Source organism: Panicum hallii, chromosome 2, assembly GCF_002211085.1.
Source record: "Panicum hallii strain FIL2 chromosome 2, PHallii_v3.1, whole genome shotgun sequence".
Taxonomy (NCBI): Eukaryota; Viridiplantae; Streptophyta; class Magnoliopsida; order Poales; family Poaceae; genus Panicum; species Panicum hallii.
Genome location: NC_038043.1, coordinates 8062478 through 8081992, shown reverse-complemented (window position 1 = coordinate 8081992; position 19515 = coordinate 8062478). Strand labels below are relative to the sequence as shown.

Genomic DNA, 19515 nt, shown 5'->3' with positions numbered 1-19515 from the left:
TTTGTTTGTTGTACGCCAACCTTCACAAGGCAGCTAATGGTACGTGTAATCGAAAAGACACATGGCCGCCTTTATTTTTTTTTTGAGATGAGATCAACTTTATTCCTTATCAACAGACATAATGGGTCAACCACGCCGGAAGACATTTTCGTGTCCACTGCAGTCTTAACATTCAAATCCATATAAAAAACGCGGCTAAATCACACATTGGGCCACATTTTTCCGTCTCTCTGCCTCTCCAGGGAAATATGGGGAATTCAATCACAAACATATTCTGAAACTAGAAAACTAAAAGAGATAGGATGAGAACATCTACTCCGCATTCTCTTAAGAGCTCTAGTGTGAACTGTAAAGTGCTTCTCTGAAGAGCACTAGCGTAAACTGCAAATTTGACCGATGATCAGGGCCTGACGGCTGCAGAATGCGAAAAAACATATTAGGGGCATCGTTTGCCAGCACAAATTAACACGACATTCCAGTGCCGTTGTGCAATCAGCAGCAGCAAAATGTCCTTGTAAATGGAGAAAACTTCTAAACAATCAGGCTCCACCTGAACAGCAAGATTTTAACTGGATTTTCACGAGAATTTTACATGGGACCATGTGATTTCTGCAAGGACATTGTGAAATTCCGGCGTTCCAACACGCCTGAAATAGATTGAGTCAAACAAGCACGCCGATCGAATAATATGCGCACCCTTTAGAGTTCAGCGAGCGACATGCATCTCTCCATTCGATTAGTAAGATCATTGGACTATTGGCAGTTTGGCACTGCTATATATTTCAAGTTGGAAATAGCTAGAAACCTCATGAGACATTGGATGTCGACCCAGAATTATTTGATCATATATTAAAGTCACAGCTAATGGCTGCGAACGGTTCCATTGGAATGTGATGTGAAGTCATTGTGCAGAACATCCATTTTATCGACTTCCGAGGAGAAGCTATTCTCAAAGAATGCAGAGTGGAGGGCTTGGACACACAGTTTTGCCTCACTGTCATGAACTACCAATGAAATGTTCACCTGTGTAAGGATGATGTACTCTACATCAGATTGGAGTCTCACAACAAGTACGGGTGGTCTCATCAATCATGAGGAGAAAAGAGGGGGTACCTTGGATGCCCCTTGCGAGATCATCTGGACATTGACACCATTTCTTCGTAAAACATTAAATGCCTGCCATGCAGCAATGAGTATCAATCACAAACATATGAGACAGTTTGAGTTTTAGCATAGCATGGTCATTGATTAATTACATTTGCTATAATATGTGTTTGTGCACACTACCTAGAATTGAACCAATAACCACAGTTCATAACTCAACTTTGAAGGTTGCAACTGCAGCATCAGGAGCGTTAACAATCACGAAGCTAAGGTTAAAAGCACTTACCTTTTCAAGAATCAAAGACGACCTCTGCACATTTCCAATTAAAGATATTATTGATCTGTTCTGGAGGAGATGAACAACTGCTATCTTTTCGAGCTCTTCAATGACATCATCAAGTTCCTGGTACATGTCACAAAGTACAAATACAAGTATAGTTTAAAAGACAAAAGTAGATTTTTCAAGATGTATCATCATCAATAGTCTACTTTAAAAAGGACTTCAATTGTTATAATAATTACTACAACATCAATTACTCTTTTATTGAAAACATTGAAGAAAATGCAATATTTACATTTGCAGAGTTGTTCCAGATCCTGAGAATCTTATCTGTAAAAGTGGTCAACAAGGATGAGGTTTACAGCCTTAATATTGGGAACGGGATGTTGGGAAGGGCACTGAGTAGGGAGAAGAATAGAGAAACACACATAATGATATAGAATACTTTTCAGTTTAATCTACCTACAAATGTCTCCTTATCCTGATAAAAGGAATATCATCTTTAAGGATATGGCTTAAGGCCCAACCAAATAATAATCTAATAACAAAGCAAACCAAATATCCTAAGTTTAACTGATTTATCCCTAAGAGTACCAGTGGAATGCTTGGGTTCCTAGGGTGCCACTATAGGTCCAGTCCCTCATAACATCAGGTGAGAACATAATACAGGCAGTAAAAGAAGTTGGGCATTGACAAGGAAAACTTGAAGCAAAAGTGTTATGTGTTTAGGTAGACTATGCAAAAAATAAAGCTTGAAGAAATATAGAATTATTGACAGAGAATTAAAAAAGAATGAATTGAGCTCCAAACATTTTTCTGCTGAACCAATTCACAACTCCATAGTTTTGATGGATCCAGGGTCAAAGATATGCTGACTTCACTGGTAGCCACACAATCAACAGAGATGCCCAAATCTTCAAATATTGAAAAAACCTGAAAATTGATAAAAGTTGCAATCAAAAGACTGAAACACCAAGAATAAACTTAAGAAAAGCAGCCTTTGAATAGTTGTACCTTAGCTAGAAAACCATATTGGCCAAGCATGCGCGTGCTCACTATATCAAGCATTGTAATATTTGATTTCAATACAATGCTAGTCAAAATACTCTACAATAAAACGTGTCAGCATTTGAATCAGAGACCAAGATCAGTATTTAGCCAAGCAAAGCAACAAACCTCACTCATATCTCTTGCTTTAGTGATGAGGGTACCAGGGGCTCGACGGTTATAAGAATTCTTAACCCTAACAGGTATATCACCTTCTCTAGCTGGCCGCATTGATTGTGGATGCAAAACCTAAAATTAATGGTTGATGGAAACTAGTCAATAAAGAAAATCATAGAGAACCATTGGCTCTTATAGGTAAAAGACAAGACCACAACATAATAACATGTTCATTTGTCAACGTTTTTGTTAATGGATAACAACACATACCTGCGCACCAAAATAGGCAAGTTCAGCTGCCTCATCAAATGTCAAGTATGGCACAGGTTTTGCCTTTGGGTGAATATTAGGATCACATGTTAAAACACCATCAACATCTTTCCAAACCTAATAGAAATAAGACAAGAGTTAGTCAACTACACAGACATTTAAAATTAGCAAAGATGTAGTCTCTCTGTTGCTTTTATAAATTAAGTTTTGTGACAAAAATTCTGTCCTTCTCTATAATACAAAGATACACAGCTTCCTGCGTGTTTGAGAAAGAAATGAATATAACATCCTACAAGTTACAAACCTGGATTTCTCTTAATCCCAAGGCTTTTCCAATGGTTGTAGCTGTCAGGTCGCTACCACCCCTGCCTAGGGTGGTTATTGCACCAGATCTCCATCCCTGCATATTTAAGTGGATGAAGCCGTTAACACTATATATGAACAAACTCGCTCAGAGAAAAAAAAAAGCATTATGAGGATAAGTGGAGCATTGATACCCCTCAAATGAAATACGTAAGATGGCCAACCTTTCCAAGAAAGCCAGTGACGATAGGAATAGCAGGATCATTACTCCAGTCTCCATGTAGCCTCTTTGCAACAGCAGGATAAGTTGCTTCCAGAATATCCGCATTTGTGAAATCGTCGGTAGTTATAAAGCCAATTTCAAACGCATCATACTGCAAAGCAGTGAGAATCGGATAACTTTAACTAGACATCCACTTGGTCGATGCTTTACAGGAAGAATCTCTTGTCCATTGACATAAATCTAATAGAAGAAAATAGGATTATAAAAAACTTATTAGCAGTACCTGTACAGGAATACAATACAACCAATATTTTCTACTCAGAGAAAATATAATGACTTGCCAACAAAACAAATCTGGAACTATAAATTTGTAGTGCATGCAGTGCATTAATGAATTTGCTACTGGACTGCATGGTATTAAGATAATTAATAGGCGCATATCTGAAACAAGAGAAAGATCATCCAAAATTCATAACTCAAGAATGTACCTGCCGAGCTTTTACCCCAATTTTGTTTAAAAGCGCTGCAAATATTCTTGTAGACATGCATTCACCAAAGGAAACTAGATAATCTCGTGTCCTAAGAGTCAGTTCTTTCATCATAGCAATTCCCTTAAGAAGTTGTTCGAGTTCATCCAACAAACCTACAATATTTCATATTGGAAGTGTTATCATTCATCAAGAAAAATTGCCATCAGTACAGACGAAAGGCTAGAAAGTGGAATATTCATGTGGCAGATTAAAAAAAAAAGGTCCTGAGTAAACATGAGCTTGAAAAGTACATTGTCAGTCAGTTCATCTGTGTGAACACTCATATTGCTTCTGTTGTCAGAAATTGGTTTGTTAGATTCTGTTTAACACAGTAATCTAAGTTTAACATTAGAGCTGGATCTGCATAGCCATAACGGGCACCAGCCTTCCACCTTCATACACTACATGAGGCATTTTTTGAGGAAATATGATTTGGGCGAAACTGACAACACTACTAGTTAATTTCAGAAGATGATGGAACACAAAGAAGGTCAGGGAAAGCATTTGGCAAGTGAGCAGCATCTTACCAACAACAATTGACCTATCTAGCCCAAGCTGATCAACCGTCCTAGACAAAGTAAAACGGTAGAAAAATCAGGCAAAAGCATTACAAAGCAATCCACGGAACCAAAGTAAAGCACTGCAGTTCACGGAACCATACCCAAGGTGCAATTCCTTTATAAAGGAGAGCTCGTCGAGCTCCGAGACGTTGGCCGCGCCGCAGCCCACTGCTTTTTCCCCAGCCTGCAACCAAAATCAAGAAACCACTTCTCACTCCCAGCAACCACCTCCATGGCTCCATTTCACAAAAATGAACAGCTCGCGTATCGAAAGTAAATGAAGCAGGGCGCCGGCGGTGTGGCACTATACCATGAGGAGTTTGTTGGTGGTCTTCCCCATCGCGGAGAGCACGATGACCGGCCGCTCCTCGGGGAAGCTGAGGACGAGGTCGGCTACCTCCCGCATCCGCTCGGCCGAGGCCACCGACGACCCGCCGAACTTCATCACGACGGTGAGCTCCGGCTCCGCGCCCCCGTCGCTGCCTCTCTCCTGCGCAGATGCCACAGAGGCATCCTTCTTCTCTACAATGGCGGCGCCGGCAGCTCTCTGGCACCGGACCGCCGCCGCCGCAGCCGCCTTCTTCCGGCACGGCACAGCGACAGGCGCCGGGGCCCCGCGATGGCGCTGCCGCCGCCACTGCTCCCCGGCGGCGGCACCGTCGAGTCCCAGCCGCGCGGGGGTATGGAGAGCCGCCGCCGCCATGGCCCAAGGGTGGAGCGGCGCAGCAGCCGAAGCTGGCAGAACGGACGGCGGGGATGGGTGCGAGGAGGCTCCTGCGGACGGGGCAGATCAGCTTTGGCGGTTAGTACTGGATTTCACTTCTGGAGTCTTGGGCCCCAGCCGGCCAAGCAGTCAAACGTGGAAACGTGGGCGATGGGACCCACGTGGTAGTCGATGTAGTTCAGAGAAGGCTCACTCGTGAAAGGTAAGAACAGCCAATTCGATGATTTTTTTGTCGAAAACAAACAATGTTCAGGGTATTTTAACTCGGGAAAAAGGAAGAATTAAAAGAAGATGAGGAACCTAGTCCAATGGAAAAGTCATATACATGAATTTAAAAAAATTCAGAGCATGGTGTTTTGCTATAGAATTTCCTTTGGAAACGGGATTTTGGTAGAAATTTACTTGAGTAACGGTTAGAAATTTCATATTCTATTACAACGTAAAGTTAATGGAGCTCCATTAATTATTAACCCAATATTGTATCATCTAGATATACAGATCGGACAAAGTAGAAAGAGTATAGCAAAGATTTGAAATTATAATGATATTTTTGAGAGTTACCATTCGTACATTTTTTTCTTAGTCTTTATCTCGCTAATAAAATCTATATTTGTATTTTACTGTCCCGATCAAACACAAAGTTCTTTGAGCACCTCGTTTGCAGCAACTGTCGTGTTCTTCCATTTGTATAAGATTTGCCTGAGTTGGAAGGTAAGTAGCTATATAAGCTTTAAAGAAATAATAATGGTACGAGATACGAAACTACACTATAATTAGGAGGTGCCTACAAAAATAAACAAAACTAGTAATTAAACCTAATTTTTCACCATATATGCATCCCCATAGCTTAACTCTATGCACCCACAAAGCAAGTGCATCTCCCTTCAATTCGCTCTAACTTCATCACTGAATGGTACTAAAAACGACTTTCACATTACTAGTCGTGTCCTTGAATTGAAACCGACTTTCACATTACTAGTTGTGTAGAATCATTAAAATTGTGCACCGTCTTAATTTTTCCATGGAACATACCCACCTACACACGTGTATTGTAAGAGTGCTAGATTTTTTTCTCTTTACTAGCTTCATACCTATGCGTTGCAACGGGCAGAATAAATAGCAACTCTAGCCAATCATATTACGCAAAAGAGTATAACATGTTCAATTTAATCAATCTAAGTGATATATAAATGCACGCTTTTATAATTCTCATAGTTACCCTATTTGATAGTTGAGAAGGCAAGCATGAATACATAGGCTCAACTATAGTTTATTAGTTTCATCTATTTGAATCTTCTACCATAGGATATTGCACACATCACAGATACATCGAAATTTCACAAAACTTATAATCTAAGATAAATTTTCCTAGTATTCCATAAAATAGGGAAATTTAAGATAACTCTAACATATGTTGGATTTTGAACGAAATTGAACCTAACTCTTCCAAGTTCCAATGCTCTTTTATATTTTGCAAAGACTTCGATCAAGTCAATTACTGATTGTTCCTTTTCCATGTTCAATTGAACTATGCAGTTATGGTCAAACTTGACAACTAAAGAGAATCACCAGAAATCTCCCAGGATGATCAATACCAAAAAACCAAGATTGAAATGATCAATACCAAAAAACCAAAACTAGAAGATAATAGAAGTGGACGTTACTTTTCGACTTACATACATAGATTGTAATACAAGATCTCTACCTGTATCTTAGCATGTCTATCCCTCAACTGAAAGCACGATAATCCAGTATTGAGGATATGAAACATAACAATAATTAAATAGTGAGATAGTTTCGATCGATATGATAGTTTCTTTAATCTCCAAATCTATTGAATTTTCATTATATAGAGGTAGGATGTGTAGCAAGATAAAACAAAAATAGTTTATCACCATCTTACGTCCTGTTAGACTAGTTACATGATCAAATGATCCAACTAAACTGAAATAGTCAAATTTAAACTATGTTTCTAAACAGGCTAAATGATCTATTCGCTTTTCTAAATTTTAATTTTAATTTTTCTGAGCGTTGATTTGCGTGATGTTCTCGAGGGTCAGTAAGGGATTTTTTTTTTGCACCATAGCGTTGAATTTTCATTTCTTTTCTAGCGTAAAGCCGTAAACCGTGCAAACCTACTCCCTTCCGGCTCCGAGAAACCAGTAAACCACCACGACACCACCGCAGGGCGTCGGCCGCCCAGCAATGGCGGCGGCGGCAAGCGTGATGCCTCCACACGCAGACCCACCACCACTAGCCGCGGCGCGTAGCCCCACAGCTCCCACCTCCGCCGCCCAACGCCGACGAGACGCCCCCACCCCGTCCCTGCACGCGCTCTTCCTCCGCGCCGTGGACCCTTCCCGGCCCTCGTCATGGTCCGCCGCCGTCGCGGACCTCCTCTCCGCCGGCGACCCCGCCGCCGCGCTGGCCGCCTTCGCCGCCGCCCTCCGCGCCAACCCCGCAGCGCTCCGCCTGGCCCTGCCCCCGGCCCTCCGCGCCGCCGCCGCCGCCACCTCCCTCGCCGCCGGCCGCCAGCTCCACCTCCTCGCGCTCCGCTCGGGCCTCTTCCCCTCTGACGCGTACTCCGCCTCCGCCCTCCTCCACATGTACCACCATTGCGCCCGCCCGCTCGACGCCCGCAGGGCGTTCGACGAAATCCCCGCCCCCAACCCCGTCATCGTCACCGCCATGGCATCCGGCTGCGTGCGCAACAACCTCGTGTACCCCGCCCTCGCCATCTTCCGCTCCATGGTTGCCTCTGATTCCGCCGGGGTGGTCGACGAGGCAGCCGCGCTGGTGGCGCTCTCTGCGTCTGCGCGCGTCCCTGACCGTGGCGTTACTGGTGGCATTCACGCTCTGGTTGCGAAGGTTGGCTTGGACGGGAATTCTGGTGTGGCTAACACGATGCTAGACGCCTATGCAAAAGGAGGTGGTCGTGACCTGGGAGCTGCGAGGAAGCTCTTTGATATGATGGAGAGGGATGTGGTGTCCTGGAACACGATGATCGCGCTGTACGCACAGAATGGACTGTCGGCAGAGGCGCTCGGGTTGTATAGTAAGATGCTGAATGTTGGTGGTGGCATTAGATGCAATGCCGTGACTTTGTCAGCCGTGCTGCTGGCTTGTGCGCATGCTGGGGCAATACAGACCGGAAAGCGCATTCATAATCAGGTGAGTTACTTGCTTTGCTCCTTATCTATGTCTTGATGTTGATTGACCAGTTTAATTAATTGATGGATCAGACACTATGTCGCCATTAAAGCATCCTCTACATTATTTTGCTGAACAATGGGAGTTAACTGCAACTGTTAGAATGTTCCTACATTAGCTGTCAAGGGCCTGTCTCCCAATTCTATCCTTGAGAAAAGCCTGACCTCACGAGCCACGAGTGAGATGGCTTTATAACACCAACTGTACCTATATGTATAATCCTGGAAAACCATTGCTTACTAATTGTCTACTAGTAAATATTGTTCTATTGTACATGTGGTCCTGGGCCTGTTACAGGAAAATCTTACGAGAAATAATTCTAAATTTCAATATATAAATAGATAGGCATGTATTGAAGAAAAAATACTGAAAAATGTAAATGCAGAAGCATGGTAACAAAGTACATTATCACCTTTTCTTTTCAAGTACCAGAGTATACAGTAACTTTTCTCAACTGTCGCTTTGCTTTTGGAGACCTTCAGTGTATCTGTCAAAATTTGTCCATCAACAATTTGTTTGAGTTTTTGATAAAACAGTATTCGTGACTGGTGAGCAATTTTCTTACTTCCATTTGATTGTATTTGGATGAAATTGTAAACATCTGTGTTTGAGAATTTTGAGTAAACTTTTGTCACAATGTTTATGTCTTACCCATAGTTATCTGTTTTTATGGATCTAGAAATCATTGAAATACAGGTCATTTACATTAGTTTATTCGTCAAATTAGTTTAAGCTTAATTAACTCCCTTCTGGAGTTCTGGTGGTGTAGCAAGGATACTGATAATCTAACTTTCACCTTCTTTTTTCCATAGTTTCCATGCCTTTTGGTCATAAGTTTGTGCTACGCAATTCTTTCTGTTCAATGTTTATGAAATTAAAGTAGCTTCCTCTTAATTATATTTTTGAAAGGTGGTAAGATTGGGTTTGGAGGAGAATGTCTATGTTGGAACTTCTGTGGTTGATATGTACAGCAAGTGTGGGAGAGTTGAAATGGCAAGGAAGGCCTTCCGCAGAATCAAGGAAAAGAATATCCTTTCATGGTCTGCCATGATTGCTGGCTATGGTATGCATGGTCATGGGCAAGAGGCCCTTGAGGTTTTCAATGAGATGAGGAGGTCGGGGTTAAAGCCTAACTACATAACCTTTATCTCGGTTTTAGCTGCTTGTAGTCATACTGGCCTTTTGAATGAGGGCCGTCATTGGTACAATGCCATGAGAAAAGAATTTGGAATTGAACCTGGCATAGAACATTATGGATGCATGGTGGATCTACTTGGTCGTGCCGGATGTCTTGATGAAGCTCATGGACTTATTAAAGAAATGAAGGTCAAACCTGATGCTGCTATGTGGGGAGCTCTACTTAGTGCATGCCGAATCCATAAAAATGTTGAGCTGGCAGAAATTGCTGCGAATAGATTGTTTGAGTTGGATGCAACTAACTCTGGGTACTATGTTCTCTTGTCCAATATATATGCAGAAGCGGGAATGTGGAAAGATGTGGAAAGAATGAGAATTCTGGTTAAAACAAGAGGGGTAGAAAAGCCTCCAGGGTATAGCTCAGTTGAGTTGAAAGGTAAAACCCATTTGTTTTACGTTGGAGACAAGAGACACCCACAGCACAAGGAAATCTATGCTTATTTGGATAAACTACTTGAGAGAATGCAAGAAGCAGGCTATGCACCAAACACAGGTTCTGTTCTCCATGATTTGGATGAAGAAGAAAAAGAATCCATGTTGCGCATCCATAGTGAAAAGCTTGCTGTTGCTTTTGCGCTAATGAACTCTGTACAAGGATCAGTAATCCATGTCATAAAGAATCTCCGGGTCTGCACTGATTGCCATACAGCAATAAAGATTATTACAAAGCTTACTGGACGAGAGATTGTTGTTCGAGATATAAAGCGGTTTCATCATTTCAAGGATGGATTGTGCACATGTGGGGATTATTGGTGACGTAATGCAATGAGGCTTAGGTTGTGATGCCATATTGGTACTCACCAAAATATCAGATATTGAGATCGCTCTTTATGACACTCGTAGTGCATTTGTCCAAGATGCAAGGCCCAATATATCAGTGATACAGTTTGTAACTTTTCATCATGATTAAGCTGAAATGGCCTGAACCACATAGCTGGATGCGGCAGTGGCAACTTATCTGTGTTGAAGATGAAGGGCAGCAAATTTTTGGGCACTTTCAGTAGTCCTGAGTAATAAACTTGCAGCTTCATGTGCAGGACATGATTTTCATTACTATATGAACTATGAAGGTTGAAGGGCTTGTATCATAATGGCTCAGCCTTGACCATTCATAGATACCAGGAGTATGAAGTCATTTTGGAGCACATGAATTTCTTTTATAAGGATTGGTTTTAGTATTTACATGTGATGAGAAACACTCCTGGAAACTTCAGAAGCTTGAATTTGTCCACCCAAGAATTGTACCTCAAATAGGAAAATGGAGGGATGATCATTTCTTAATTTCAACAATGTTCAGTAATACTATACAAGGTTTGTATATTGCTCCCATTTAAATGTACATATATCAGTAAACAACATGTGATACTGTGGAGGAATAAGGACTTGAATGACATTTCATTCATAGTTAAGGCTTTACAAATGATGTTCTTCTTATTGGTAGTGCGTCAAAAAGTAGCATGCACTATGTAAGCTATCACCCAACTGAATAATGTTTTGATGAAAAGTGAGTGCTAATACATCCTTTTAAAGTGGATTGGATTGTTGTCACAATAAGTACAAAGAGAGTCTAATCACATTGCAATTTGATAAGAAACAAAGCATCTTTGATAGTTTTATAATAAATATCAGCAAGGGCCATTTGGCTTACTCAGGTAAACAAAATGAAAGCAATAGAGATTGCGAGGAATAGTAGATTGATTAATTGAGAGACAATACATTTACATTTATAGGGGAGGAGGATCATGAGGCGAAAGGAAACCTGCAGGATCTGGACCCCTCCCCGTATCCCTCTCTAACCGAACATACTATACATGGGCCGGCCGGCTGGAAGCCAGGCTCTAGGCCAGTAGGCCGTACAAGCACATGACTATTTCTAACACAAAACAAGAGTAAAAATGCAGAAAAAAGAAGATATTTATGTCTCATTTGCAGAAAACCAGAGTTAAAGTAATCTTCTTATGTAACTACACATATTGTAGACTAGAATTCATTCCATAGCCACAATCCATTGCATAGCCCCTGGCCTGACAAATATGGTATGCCTGGAGATGACAGGGGCATGCACATAAGGTGAACAGATCCGCTGGATGACACATACATGGAGGGCACAAATCTGTTGTGTTTCCTGATTTCCTCCCATTTACCAGATCAGCAGTTGGCCCTGCCGTTCCTCAGCTTCCTCGAATTGGTGATGATATCTGATCTGAGAGAAGTAATACAGCAAAGAAGACAAGGGATATAGCACAAATTGAGGAAGCAAGAGTGAGAAGCAGCCACAGGTTAGTAGTGCATGTTGTTGACTTGTTGTTCAACCGCTTGTTTCATTTGATTAGGGTTGGAAGAATAGGGTGAAGGGTTTCAATTTGTGTCATAGAGCTTATTCAAGAAAAAAATGTGTCATAGGGTTTCAAGTTGAATTGGTAGAAATTTATGCTGAACTTCACATAGGTTGCTGTGATTAGGGTGCTGATGCTTCTCTGGGTATCTGTTGCTGCTGGCAATAACTGAATACCAGTTGTAGCCTTTAGGTTCCACTCCAGGACAATCTGAAGTCTGAAGCATATTCTGCAACTGCTCTCTGTAATGATTGAGGTGCACATTTTGGCAGAATGTATCTTCTTGGGTTATGATTTATTGTGTCTACATCTGTGACATGTTTAGTTACTATTAGCCAAAATGGCACAATTCAATTGCCTCTTGCTATTCTTGGGTTGAAGTGGTGAGTACGCTGGACAGCTTAACATGGTTCTGTTATTTCTGCATTATGGTGCATCTGTGAACACAGTTCAATTGTTCTTTTTGGATTGCTGTGTGGTTCAGGACAAGAAATTTGAGAACATGTTTGATGCTTTTGATGCTACTTGTGCAGCTAGTGATACGCCAAAAGCATCTGACAATGCAAATGTAACAGTATATTGGGTACAGACAACGAAAGAAAACTAGTTAAAATACAGAGTTATATGACAGCCCAAAAGAAATGTGAGTTGTATGCATACACTTGTCCTCCCAATCCAAAAGTCTAAAAGATTCCAGAGACCACAGAAACTCATCAGCAGCTAACGAATATGCCTTCCATGGCGACGTAAGGCTTTCTAGCTTTTCAAACAAGCTTCCAATAATTAAATGCCCTCCAGACTTCTGAATCAGGTTTAGGGATTTAGATATCTCATTTAATACAAGAATCAGCCAAAGGAATGATAATTACTTGCAGTGAAAATCTCCTCCTCTAACTAATAGTCAAGCATGATGAGATTACATAAAGATCACAAACAAAAGAAAGTATCTGAGCAGGTTAAAAGCTTCAGGCCGAAGACAGTTGGCCACAAATTCTAATGTCACATGGATAAGCAAGGCATCACATTTAGTATATTTAAGGGTTGCATTGCATGCAAATCCCTTCCACAAAACATTTCTCCAAACAAAGTATCGCTGATTTCTCTGACAATGAAGTTCTTGTTTCAGTTCCCCTGCTGCTCATGCTTCTGCTACATCAAGATGAAGAAGAAGAGCAAACCGAAGGAAGAGCAAAAGCAGGCTTGATGTGCGCTGCTACATCCAAGATCCATTTCACTTCAGGATAGGAAGAGGGTTCCATCTAAAAGTATGTCCAAAGAGCTGCAAAATTGTATTGTTTGAACTCTGAACTGAAAGCTATCATCGGAGCTAAATGGCAAATGGCACTCTGTCAAATGATGTAATGTAAGGTGTTAAGCTGTTTCTCATATCAACAATAGTCTGTCACCAGTTACTTTCTTTTCCCTTTATCTGTGCCTTCTGTTTTGTGGATGCCCATCTCCTGCATCTGTTGTTCAACAGGCACAAGCCCAACTTCTGCCAGAAACCTACAATACATAAACATCACTTGAATTAATCATTCATCAAACAAGAGTAAATCTTTTAATGGGGCACGCCACATGGGGAGAGGGGCCGACCTATTAAGCAGCACAAATAGCACCGTGCCAATAGTTACGAGCAGAAAAACATGCCCAACAATCACAAAGTTTTTCGACGAAAATGCTAGAGCAAGCATTGCAGTAAAACAGAAGGCCAGGAGCAAAAATGTGATCTTCAGCACAAACCACGTGGGAGCCTGCACATCAAGACAACATCAGTGGAGCTTTCTTATCAATTTGTGTAATGCCAAACCACGTAAAGAGAGAAGATATATGATAGGATAATGAACACTGTACAACAAACAACACTATATTACAGTAAAAAAAGACACTATTAGAGTTGAACTGAGATGGAATTCTTTGCAGTAATTCTGCGCCATCAAAAGAAATGTCCTTACATTAACACCAGACGACAATGCTCCCACCAGGACAGCTTCGGCAGATGATATTTCTTTTGAGGGGCGCCCTTCCATTTATGTATTCAAGGTTATTAGCACTAGCAGAAATGATAACAGAGTCAGGTATATGCTCCATGAAGAATTATCATAGCTCCCAGGATAGCAGAAAAAGTGCATAACTGGCTACGCAATGTTTTCACATACAACAATGAACAGTTTCAGACAACATACCAAACTGGATCTGGATACAATGTGAACCAAACATGCAGATATCATCAATCAGTAATGGCCGAAGTACATCTTTTTTCTTTTTTACAGTAGAATACAACAAAGTATATCTCAATTCTCAGTTTTGCTTGACATAACAAGCTTGCACATGAATTTTCATGCGGCCAGCCATATACGAGGCTTTTCCCTACATATAATCGTGTAATTAATGAATAAAGGACAAATCTCACGCAGTCATGTTGTTGGATAAGCTCCTGAAATAACAAAATCATGCTTATAAGCATTGAAATAATGTTCCCAACGAAAAACATGGTCTGTGTTTACGTACTCCAGTTAAGTCAACATACACAATAAACGGCCGCAGAACAGTAACCTAGACACAAATTCAGAATGCATCTCTAGCTCGCTCAGGCAAGCCGCATCACAGCAGCAAACTGGATCTGGATGGCCCGGAATATCCGTGCCAAACAGGAAATCCTTGGATTTGATTGCACGCAGCAAAGAAAAGATCCGGGGAACAGAAATTTCACTAAACACAGCGACCCATCTAAGCAAGACAGGCTTCGTTACCGGCAAAAGAAGGCAATCCAGGAGAGGTCGCCGGAGAGATCGCCAGTTAGGCCAGCCTAGACAGTTGCTGGGGACGGACAAGAGTAAAGGGCCGCGGATAGAGGAAGGAAGTGGGAGAGCCGTGGTGGCTCGCTACGCTGCTTGAGGGGAGGAGGAGATGGAACGAAGTCGTCGGAGGCGTCGATTCGCCGGCGGGAGAAGCGCGAGTTGTTCTCGCCGGACTTGGGGAACAGGGGAAGGGGCAGATTTGGTAGGTTTGGTCGTTTGCGGGGCCGAAAAGAAAACCTGGGTGATTAAGGCCCATTTTGGATTCTAAGAATCTAGGATTTTGTACAGATTTTAAAAATCTGGATTCTAGATAAAATTAAGATGGTGCTGTTTGGTGACGTAGATTCAAGTATCAGATTTGCACACGTGGATGACCCCTCGGCGTACGGGCGGGAACAGGGGCGCCTCGAAGGGCAGGGGTGGGGGCGGACGGGAGCTTGGGCGGCCGCAGGTGAGGAGGAGCTGCCGCTGGCGGGGTCGGCCGGCGCACCTCCGCCGCCTCGCGCTGGCTGGGAGGGGCGGCCGCGCGCTCCTCCTCCGCTACGTCTGGACGTGGACGGCTGGCGCCGTGAACGCCTGGGCGGGGAGGGCCAGCGCTCGCCGCTCGACTGGGAGGGAGACGGACGGGAGAGATGGAGAGATGCGGGCGGGCGGCGCTTGCGAATGAGGATGGATGGGGACAGGAGAGTGGTAGATTCTTAATTTCTCTGAGAATCAGAGGGGTAAAAAGGTAGTTCGCACAACATTAGCTGCTGGAAGCAGCTCTCCTCTCCTTAGATTCTAAAAGTCGTACGATCTGGATTTTAGAATCCTCAGCAAAATGAGGCCTATTTGGAAGCCTAGCAGATTTTGTATTTTGGATTCTTATAATCGGGCGGGATCCAAACGGGCTTTAAGAAGAACGATGAGGGTTTGACTAAAACTTCTCTCTTACGAGTTACGAGGACGGCTCGTTTCAAAAAAAATAAAAAAAGAATAATAATATAAAACTAAAATGAAATAATAGAAAGAAAAGATGGAAAGAGAAAATATGTGTAAATGGTGACGAAATTATTATACCAAATTAAAATAAAAGAAAAGAAAAACTGAAAATAGAAGAAAACATATAGAAAAAATAAAAAAAGAAAGAAAATAAAAAGAAGAAGGATTAAAACTACAAAACCCAGCCACTATAGGATTTCTTTGTAATACATTTGCAGTTGGACCAATTATATGTTTACTTTTTTACAATAAAAAGAGCAATAATTTTATTTTTTTAAACTACAGTACGATTGTGATATTATATCAAAACTAGATTCGTGAATATGTTTTAAAATCAATATCACAAAACACACTTTTTTGTTGCCTTGTTTTATTTAGAAGTATATATATATTAACAAAGTCAGGGGATATATTCAATGTTGCAGAGTTGTTTTCTAATGTTGCAAATTAAATTTGTTCTTTAATGTTGCAGATGAACGAAACATAAGATATAATACTGCAATTTCAACATTAATAATGCAGATGTGATTCTTTAATGTTTCAAAAAATGATATTAGTGTTCCAATCCGTTGCCTAAAAATTGTTAAATTTTAGACACCTGGAATATAACAACCATTTATACTCCTTTCTTATTGCAAAATTATACTTGGATTTTAAAAATGTACTTTTACGGTACAATGTAGTTTGGGGAAGTTAATTAAAATACAGGTACTGTTTGGTTCGGCACCCGACTTCGCCACGCGGCAAGTTAGATGTTCCTGCAGAAAAGCTGGCGTTGCTTGGTTCCTGCTTTGGTTTTGCGCGCCACATGACCGTTGTTTTCAGTTTCTTTTCTCACCTCAATTGCGGCGGTAAATCCACTGATTGTGGGGCGGCGTGGCAAGTTGCAGCCGGCAACCAAACATGCCCATAGTTAAACAATATGATATATTAATAAAATATAGTCAACAATGTATAGTAGTATGTCAATAAATCTAATCATGCGAAATTGAATCTTAAAAGTGCACGGTATTGTAATAGCTCCTACAATTCTTAGTATAGCATTATGAAATTCAACCGAACTTCCTTTACATATTCGGTAAGTGAAGTAGCCTTATTCATGGAGTTTGAAAATTTTCAATCACACAGCAGATCTCACATCCCAGAAGGGCAAAAGAATGAAGAACCTAAGAAGTAAGAACACACACAAATTTTAAAATGGACGCAAGCAAATACAAAACAGAGTTTACCACTACACAACTGCATGTCTGCATGTCAGGGCTGTTTCATCGCCCTTCGATGCTCCTTGCAACGCCACTCCGCACGCGCCCTGACGATCTCGGCTCCGTCATCCTGCTGCCGTATCAGATGCGTGCTGTGTAGGTCGGCGCTGCACCGGCTGGTCGCCGGCGACGAGGTCGTCGTCATGCTGGTGAGCGACTCGAGGAGCTGCGACTGGCGGCACTCCCGGCGGTAGTCGAGCGTGATGCTCGTCAGGTGGTAGTCCTCCAGCACGTCCAGCGGCACGCTCTGCACAACACAACGCACATCAAAATTCAGAGGTGTTCAGCAGTCATTCAGAGATGTTGTGAGCTGCTGTTTCAGAATGTCAGTACGACCCAACAACCTCGAGGATCCAGCCGATGTACTTGACGTTGTTCACGTGCTGGTTGACATCCATGTCGCTCCACCTGGGCTGAAAGTGAAAAAAGTTCAGAAATATAATCAGTTCCCTCGAGGCCGAATGGAATGAGAAGATTCTGGCATTAGAACAGCTGAACAAGCATGTTCTGATTCTTACAGCTAGTCCTGATCTTATGTGCTCCGCCGTCGAGTCGGTGAGCTTCTCGATCTTGCGGCCGCCGGCGTCGGCGTCGGCGGCGATGATGCTCCTGTCGAGGTAGAAGGGAAGCACCTCCTGCCTGACCTCCTCGGGGATCTTGGACAGCCTCCGGGTCTCTCGGTTCATCATCACCCAGTTGCTGATGCACAATTGCAAGTCCATCAGCGCTTGTTCCATTACATCTAGAACTTATTACACACAAATTAATTGTAGCCTGTAATATACTGCTAGATTCACTTACCTTGTGGCTCTTGCGATCATGTTCTTGGTGCTGCGGTCCCGGATGATCCAGTCTCGGCGCATGCCGTTCTTCCCTGACGACGCGACCCAGGTGTCGATCTCGACGACGTCTCCCCTGTGTTCAGGCAAGAGAAACATACGAGAGACCCAGTAAACATGCCTGGCTGACGATCACCAAGAATCCAAGATCAGGTGTTTCTGTAGTGGTTACCATCTGCTGTACTTGTCGACCTGGATGTTGATTCTTGTGACCACCCAGATGAGCTTCCTGAGGCTCATCTGCCGCGTCGCGCCGAAGCCGTCTCCGGCAAGCCCAGAGCACATCACATGGTTCAGAGCTGTCTCCTGCACATACAGATTCGGTGGTCAATCTTCAGACAGCAACATTTCTGACGAAAGTTCATATATCACATGTACTGTGAGATGCATGGAAAGGATTCAGGCTGAGTGTACTTGTGCACCTGCAGGAGGTTCATGATGGTCTCCATGGTGGCAGTCCGGTCAGGCCCGATCTCGTAGGACCTGATCACAAACTGCTGCCTGTACAGGAGCCTCCCTTCCACAAACTTACCGAGCCGGACATCGCCGCCGCCGTCCACGGATGACGGTGGCGGCGGCGCGGGTACCTGCCGAACGTCGGCCACCACCGCGGCGCCGTTCAGCTTGACAGCGCCGTTGACAGCTTCCACGGTGACCCGTCTGCCATTACCCCCGCGGCCGCCATTGTCACAGCTCCTCACAAGCAGTCTCCCTCCCTTGGCCTTCCCAGGCTTGCCGAACACGAGCCGGCCGCCGGAGGCGACGCGCGTTGCGGTTTGCGGTGTCGGCATTGTCGCCATTACGGGTGCGGTTGCATTGTGCCAATAAAAGGCTATATATGGAACGATGCGCTTGGAGTTGGAATAACTCGGAAGCAATTTTTGGAGCAAGCAAGAAACAGAGGGAGATTAGCAGTAGGGTTAATGTTATTATTATGCGTAATGGTGGCTCGCGGCACGAGCCCAGTGTAGATGATAGTGGTTGATCGGTTGCCCTGACGAGGAGTTTGGAAAATTGGATAAACAAAATGCGGCAGATAGATAGCTGAACTGCCCTGCCAAATGTTACACCTAAGGTGACTATTCTACATGTTAGATGCACCAAACCTGGCCACACATTTTCTGGAATGGCTATGTTACGTGTATCCCCCTACTGATTTTATTAACCTTTTTTTTTAATACGGATGTGCTCTAAAGTCCTCCTATGTAACTCAAGCTACTTCATGTTAAACGCACATGACAACTGTAAGCAGGGCACCGCTGCACTTGAGGTCAGAAGGCTGCATAGGGGAGTATATATAGTTTGTAACTCAAGCTACTAACGAATTTTCCTTTGAATATTTATTTAAAAACAGCCATTTCAACCAATATTTGGGTCACAATTATTTCAACAAAAATAATTGACGGGTCCGGGGACCCGGGTCCCGAGTGGGCCCACTTCCTGCTGGAACTCTAGATGGCCTAAAACCACGTGTGGAACAAACAGGCGCCCTCCTAGGCCGTGACTTTTTCCAGACCGTTCAGGCCCACGGTCCTGACCAGTCACGACTGGTCGGCTGGAGCCTCGGCTTGCGTCCCCGATTGAGGGGACGACCAAAGCCTAGGTCCACACTATGGTTCTGACCTAAGACACTAACCAAACTCCACCATGCACGTGTCACTTTCCCCGACTAACGAGGTCGGGGCCGGCTGGACCACGCACACTGACCGTCCCTGGGGCAGGTGCTGAGGA

At 43.1% G+C, this 19515-nt stretch overlaps 4 protein-coding genes across 10 annotated transcripts; 1 reads left to right on the top strand and 3 right to left on the bottom strand.

The window, feature by feature from the left end:
* Positions 1-532: 532 nt before the first annotated feature.
* On the bottom strand, positions 533-5217 carry LOC112883147 (aspartokinase 2, chloroplastic-like). Of its 2 annotated transcripts, XM_025948392.1 has the most exons (13): positions 4745-5214; positions 4536-4618; positions 4402-4442; positions 3833-3987; positions 3346-3495; positions 3123-3218; positions 2819-2935; positions 2561-2680; positions 2399-2491; positions 2195-2317; positions 1391-1507; positions 1114-1176; positions 533-1023 (listed from the first exon to the last, which is right to left on the bottom strand). In XM_025948392.1, the coding sequence occupies exons 1-13, from the start codon at positions 5135-5137 to the stop codon at positions 862-864; spliced, it is 1713 nt and encodes a 570-aa protein (XP_025804177.1). In that variant the 5' UTR covers positions 5138-5214; the 3' UTR covers positions 533-861. The 2 variants fall into 2 exon arrangements, 1 of the variants encoding a protein (XP_025804177.1); XR_003226760.1 differs by lacking the exons at positions 533-1023; positions 1114-1176 and having other exon boundaries at positions 1680-2317; positions 4745-5217.
* Positions 5218-7283: 2066 nt separating this feature from the next.
* Positions 7284-13164, top strand: LOC112881571 (pentatricopeptide repeat-containing protein At3g26782, mitochondrial-like). Of its 6 annotated transcripts, none has more exons than XM_025946329.1 (5): positions 7284-8329; positions 9278-10876; positions 11713-11844; positions 12014-12157; positions 13028-13152. In XM_025946329.1, exons 1-2 carry the CDS (start codon positions 7364-7366, stop codon positions 10319-10321), a joined length of 2010 nt encoding a protein of 669 aa, XP_025802114.1. In that variant the 5' UTR covers positions 7284-7363; the 3' UTR covers positions 10322-10876; positions 11713-11844; positions 12014-12157; positions 13028-13152. The 6 variants fall into 6 exon arrangements, with proteins under 6 accessions (XP_025802114.1, XP_025802112.1, XP_025802111.1 ...); XM_025946327.1 differs by having other exon boundaries at positions 11621-11844; positions 12081-12157; XM_025946326.1 differs by having other exon boundaries at positions 11621-11844; positions 12028-12157.
* On the bottom strand, positions 12663-15414 carry LOC112881573. Its single transcript, XM_025946331.1, has 3 exons — positions 13857-15414; positions 13498-13655; positions 12663-13407 (listed from the first exon to the last, which is right to left on the bottom strand). Exons 1-3 carry the CDS (start codon positions 13929-13931, stop codon positions 13311-13313), a joined length of 330 nt encoding a protein of 109 aa, XP_025802116.1. The 5' UTR covers positions 13932-15414; the 3' UTR covers positions 12663-13310.
* A 1301-nt stretch (positions 15415-16715) lies between these two features.
* On the bottom strand, positions 16716-18666 carry LOC112882401 (palmitoyl-acyl carrier protein thioesterase, chloroplastic-like). Its single transcript, XM_025947456.1, has 6 exons — positions 18207-18666; positions 17957-18090; positions 17747-17860; positions 17464-17644; positions 17290-17358; positions 16716-17192 (listed from the first exon to the last, which is right to left on the bottom strand). Exons 1-6 carry the CDS (start codon positions 18582-18584, stop codon positions 16938-16940), a joined length of 1131 nt encoding a protein of 376 aa, XP_025803241.1. The 5' UTR covers positions 18585-18666; the 3' UTR covers positions 16716-16937.
* Positions 18667-19515: the final 849 nt, after the last annotated feature.

Excerpts from the sequence above, each read along its gene's own strand:
- LOC112883147 (XM_025948392.1), bottom strand. The coding sequence starts at position 5,137 with ATGGCGGCGGCGGCTCTCCATACCCCCGCGCGGCTGGGACTCGACGGT. Across the intron at positions 2,681-2,818 it reads TTGCCTATTTTGGTGCGCAG|GTTTTGCATCCACAATCAAT; the intron begins GTATGTGTTGTT and ends CATTAATTTTAG. Across the intron at positions 1,177-1,390 it reads CGTCTTTGATTCTTGAAAAG|GCATTTAATGTTTTACGAAG; the intron begins GTAAGTGCTTTT and ends GCTGCATGGCAG.
- LOC112881571 (XM_025946325.1), top strand. The coding sequence starts at position 7,364 with ATGGCGGCGGCGGCAAGCGTGATGCCTCCACACGCAGACCCACCACCA. Across the intron at positions 8,330-9,277 it reads GAAAGCGCATTCATAATCAG|GTGGTAAGATTGGGTTTGGA; the intron begins GTGAGTTACTTG and ends TATTTTTGAAAG.
- LOC112881573 (XM_025946331.1), bottom strand. The coding sequence starts at position 13,931 with ATGGAAGGGCGCCCCTCAAAAGAAATATCATCTGCCGAAGCTGTCCTG. Across the intron at positions 13,656-13,856 it reads CATTGTCGTCTGGTGTTAAT|GCTCCCACGTGGTTTGTGCT; the intron begins GTAAGGACATTT and ends CTTGATGTGCAG. Across the intron at positions 13,408-13,497 it reads CTATTTGTGCTGCTTAATAG|GTTTCTGGCAGAAGTTGGGC; the intron begins GTCGGCCCCTCT and ends TATGTATTGTAG.
- LOC112882401 (XM_025947456.1), bottom strand. The coding sequence starts at position 18,584 with ATGGCGACAATGCCGACACCGCAAACCGCAACGCGCGTCGCCTCCGGC. Across the intron at positions 17,645-17,746 it reads ATGATCGCAAGAGCCACAAG|CAACTGGGTGATGATGAACC; the intron begins GTAAGTGAATCT and ends ATTGTGCATCAG. Across the intron at positions 17,359-17,463 it reads ACATAAGATCAGGACTAGCT|CCCAGGTGGAGCGACATGGA; the intron begins GTAAGAATCAGA and ends TTTCACTTTCAG.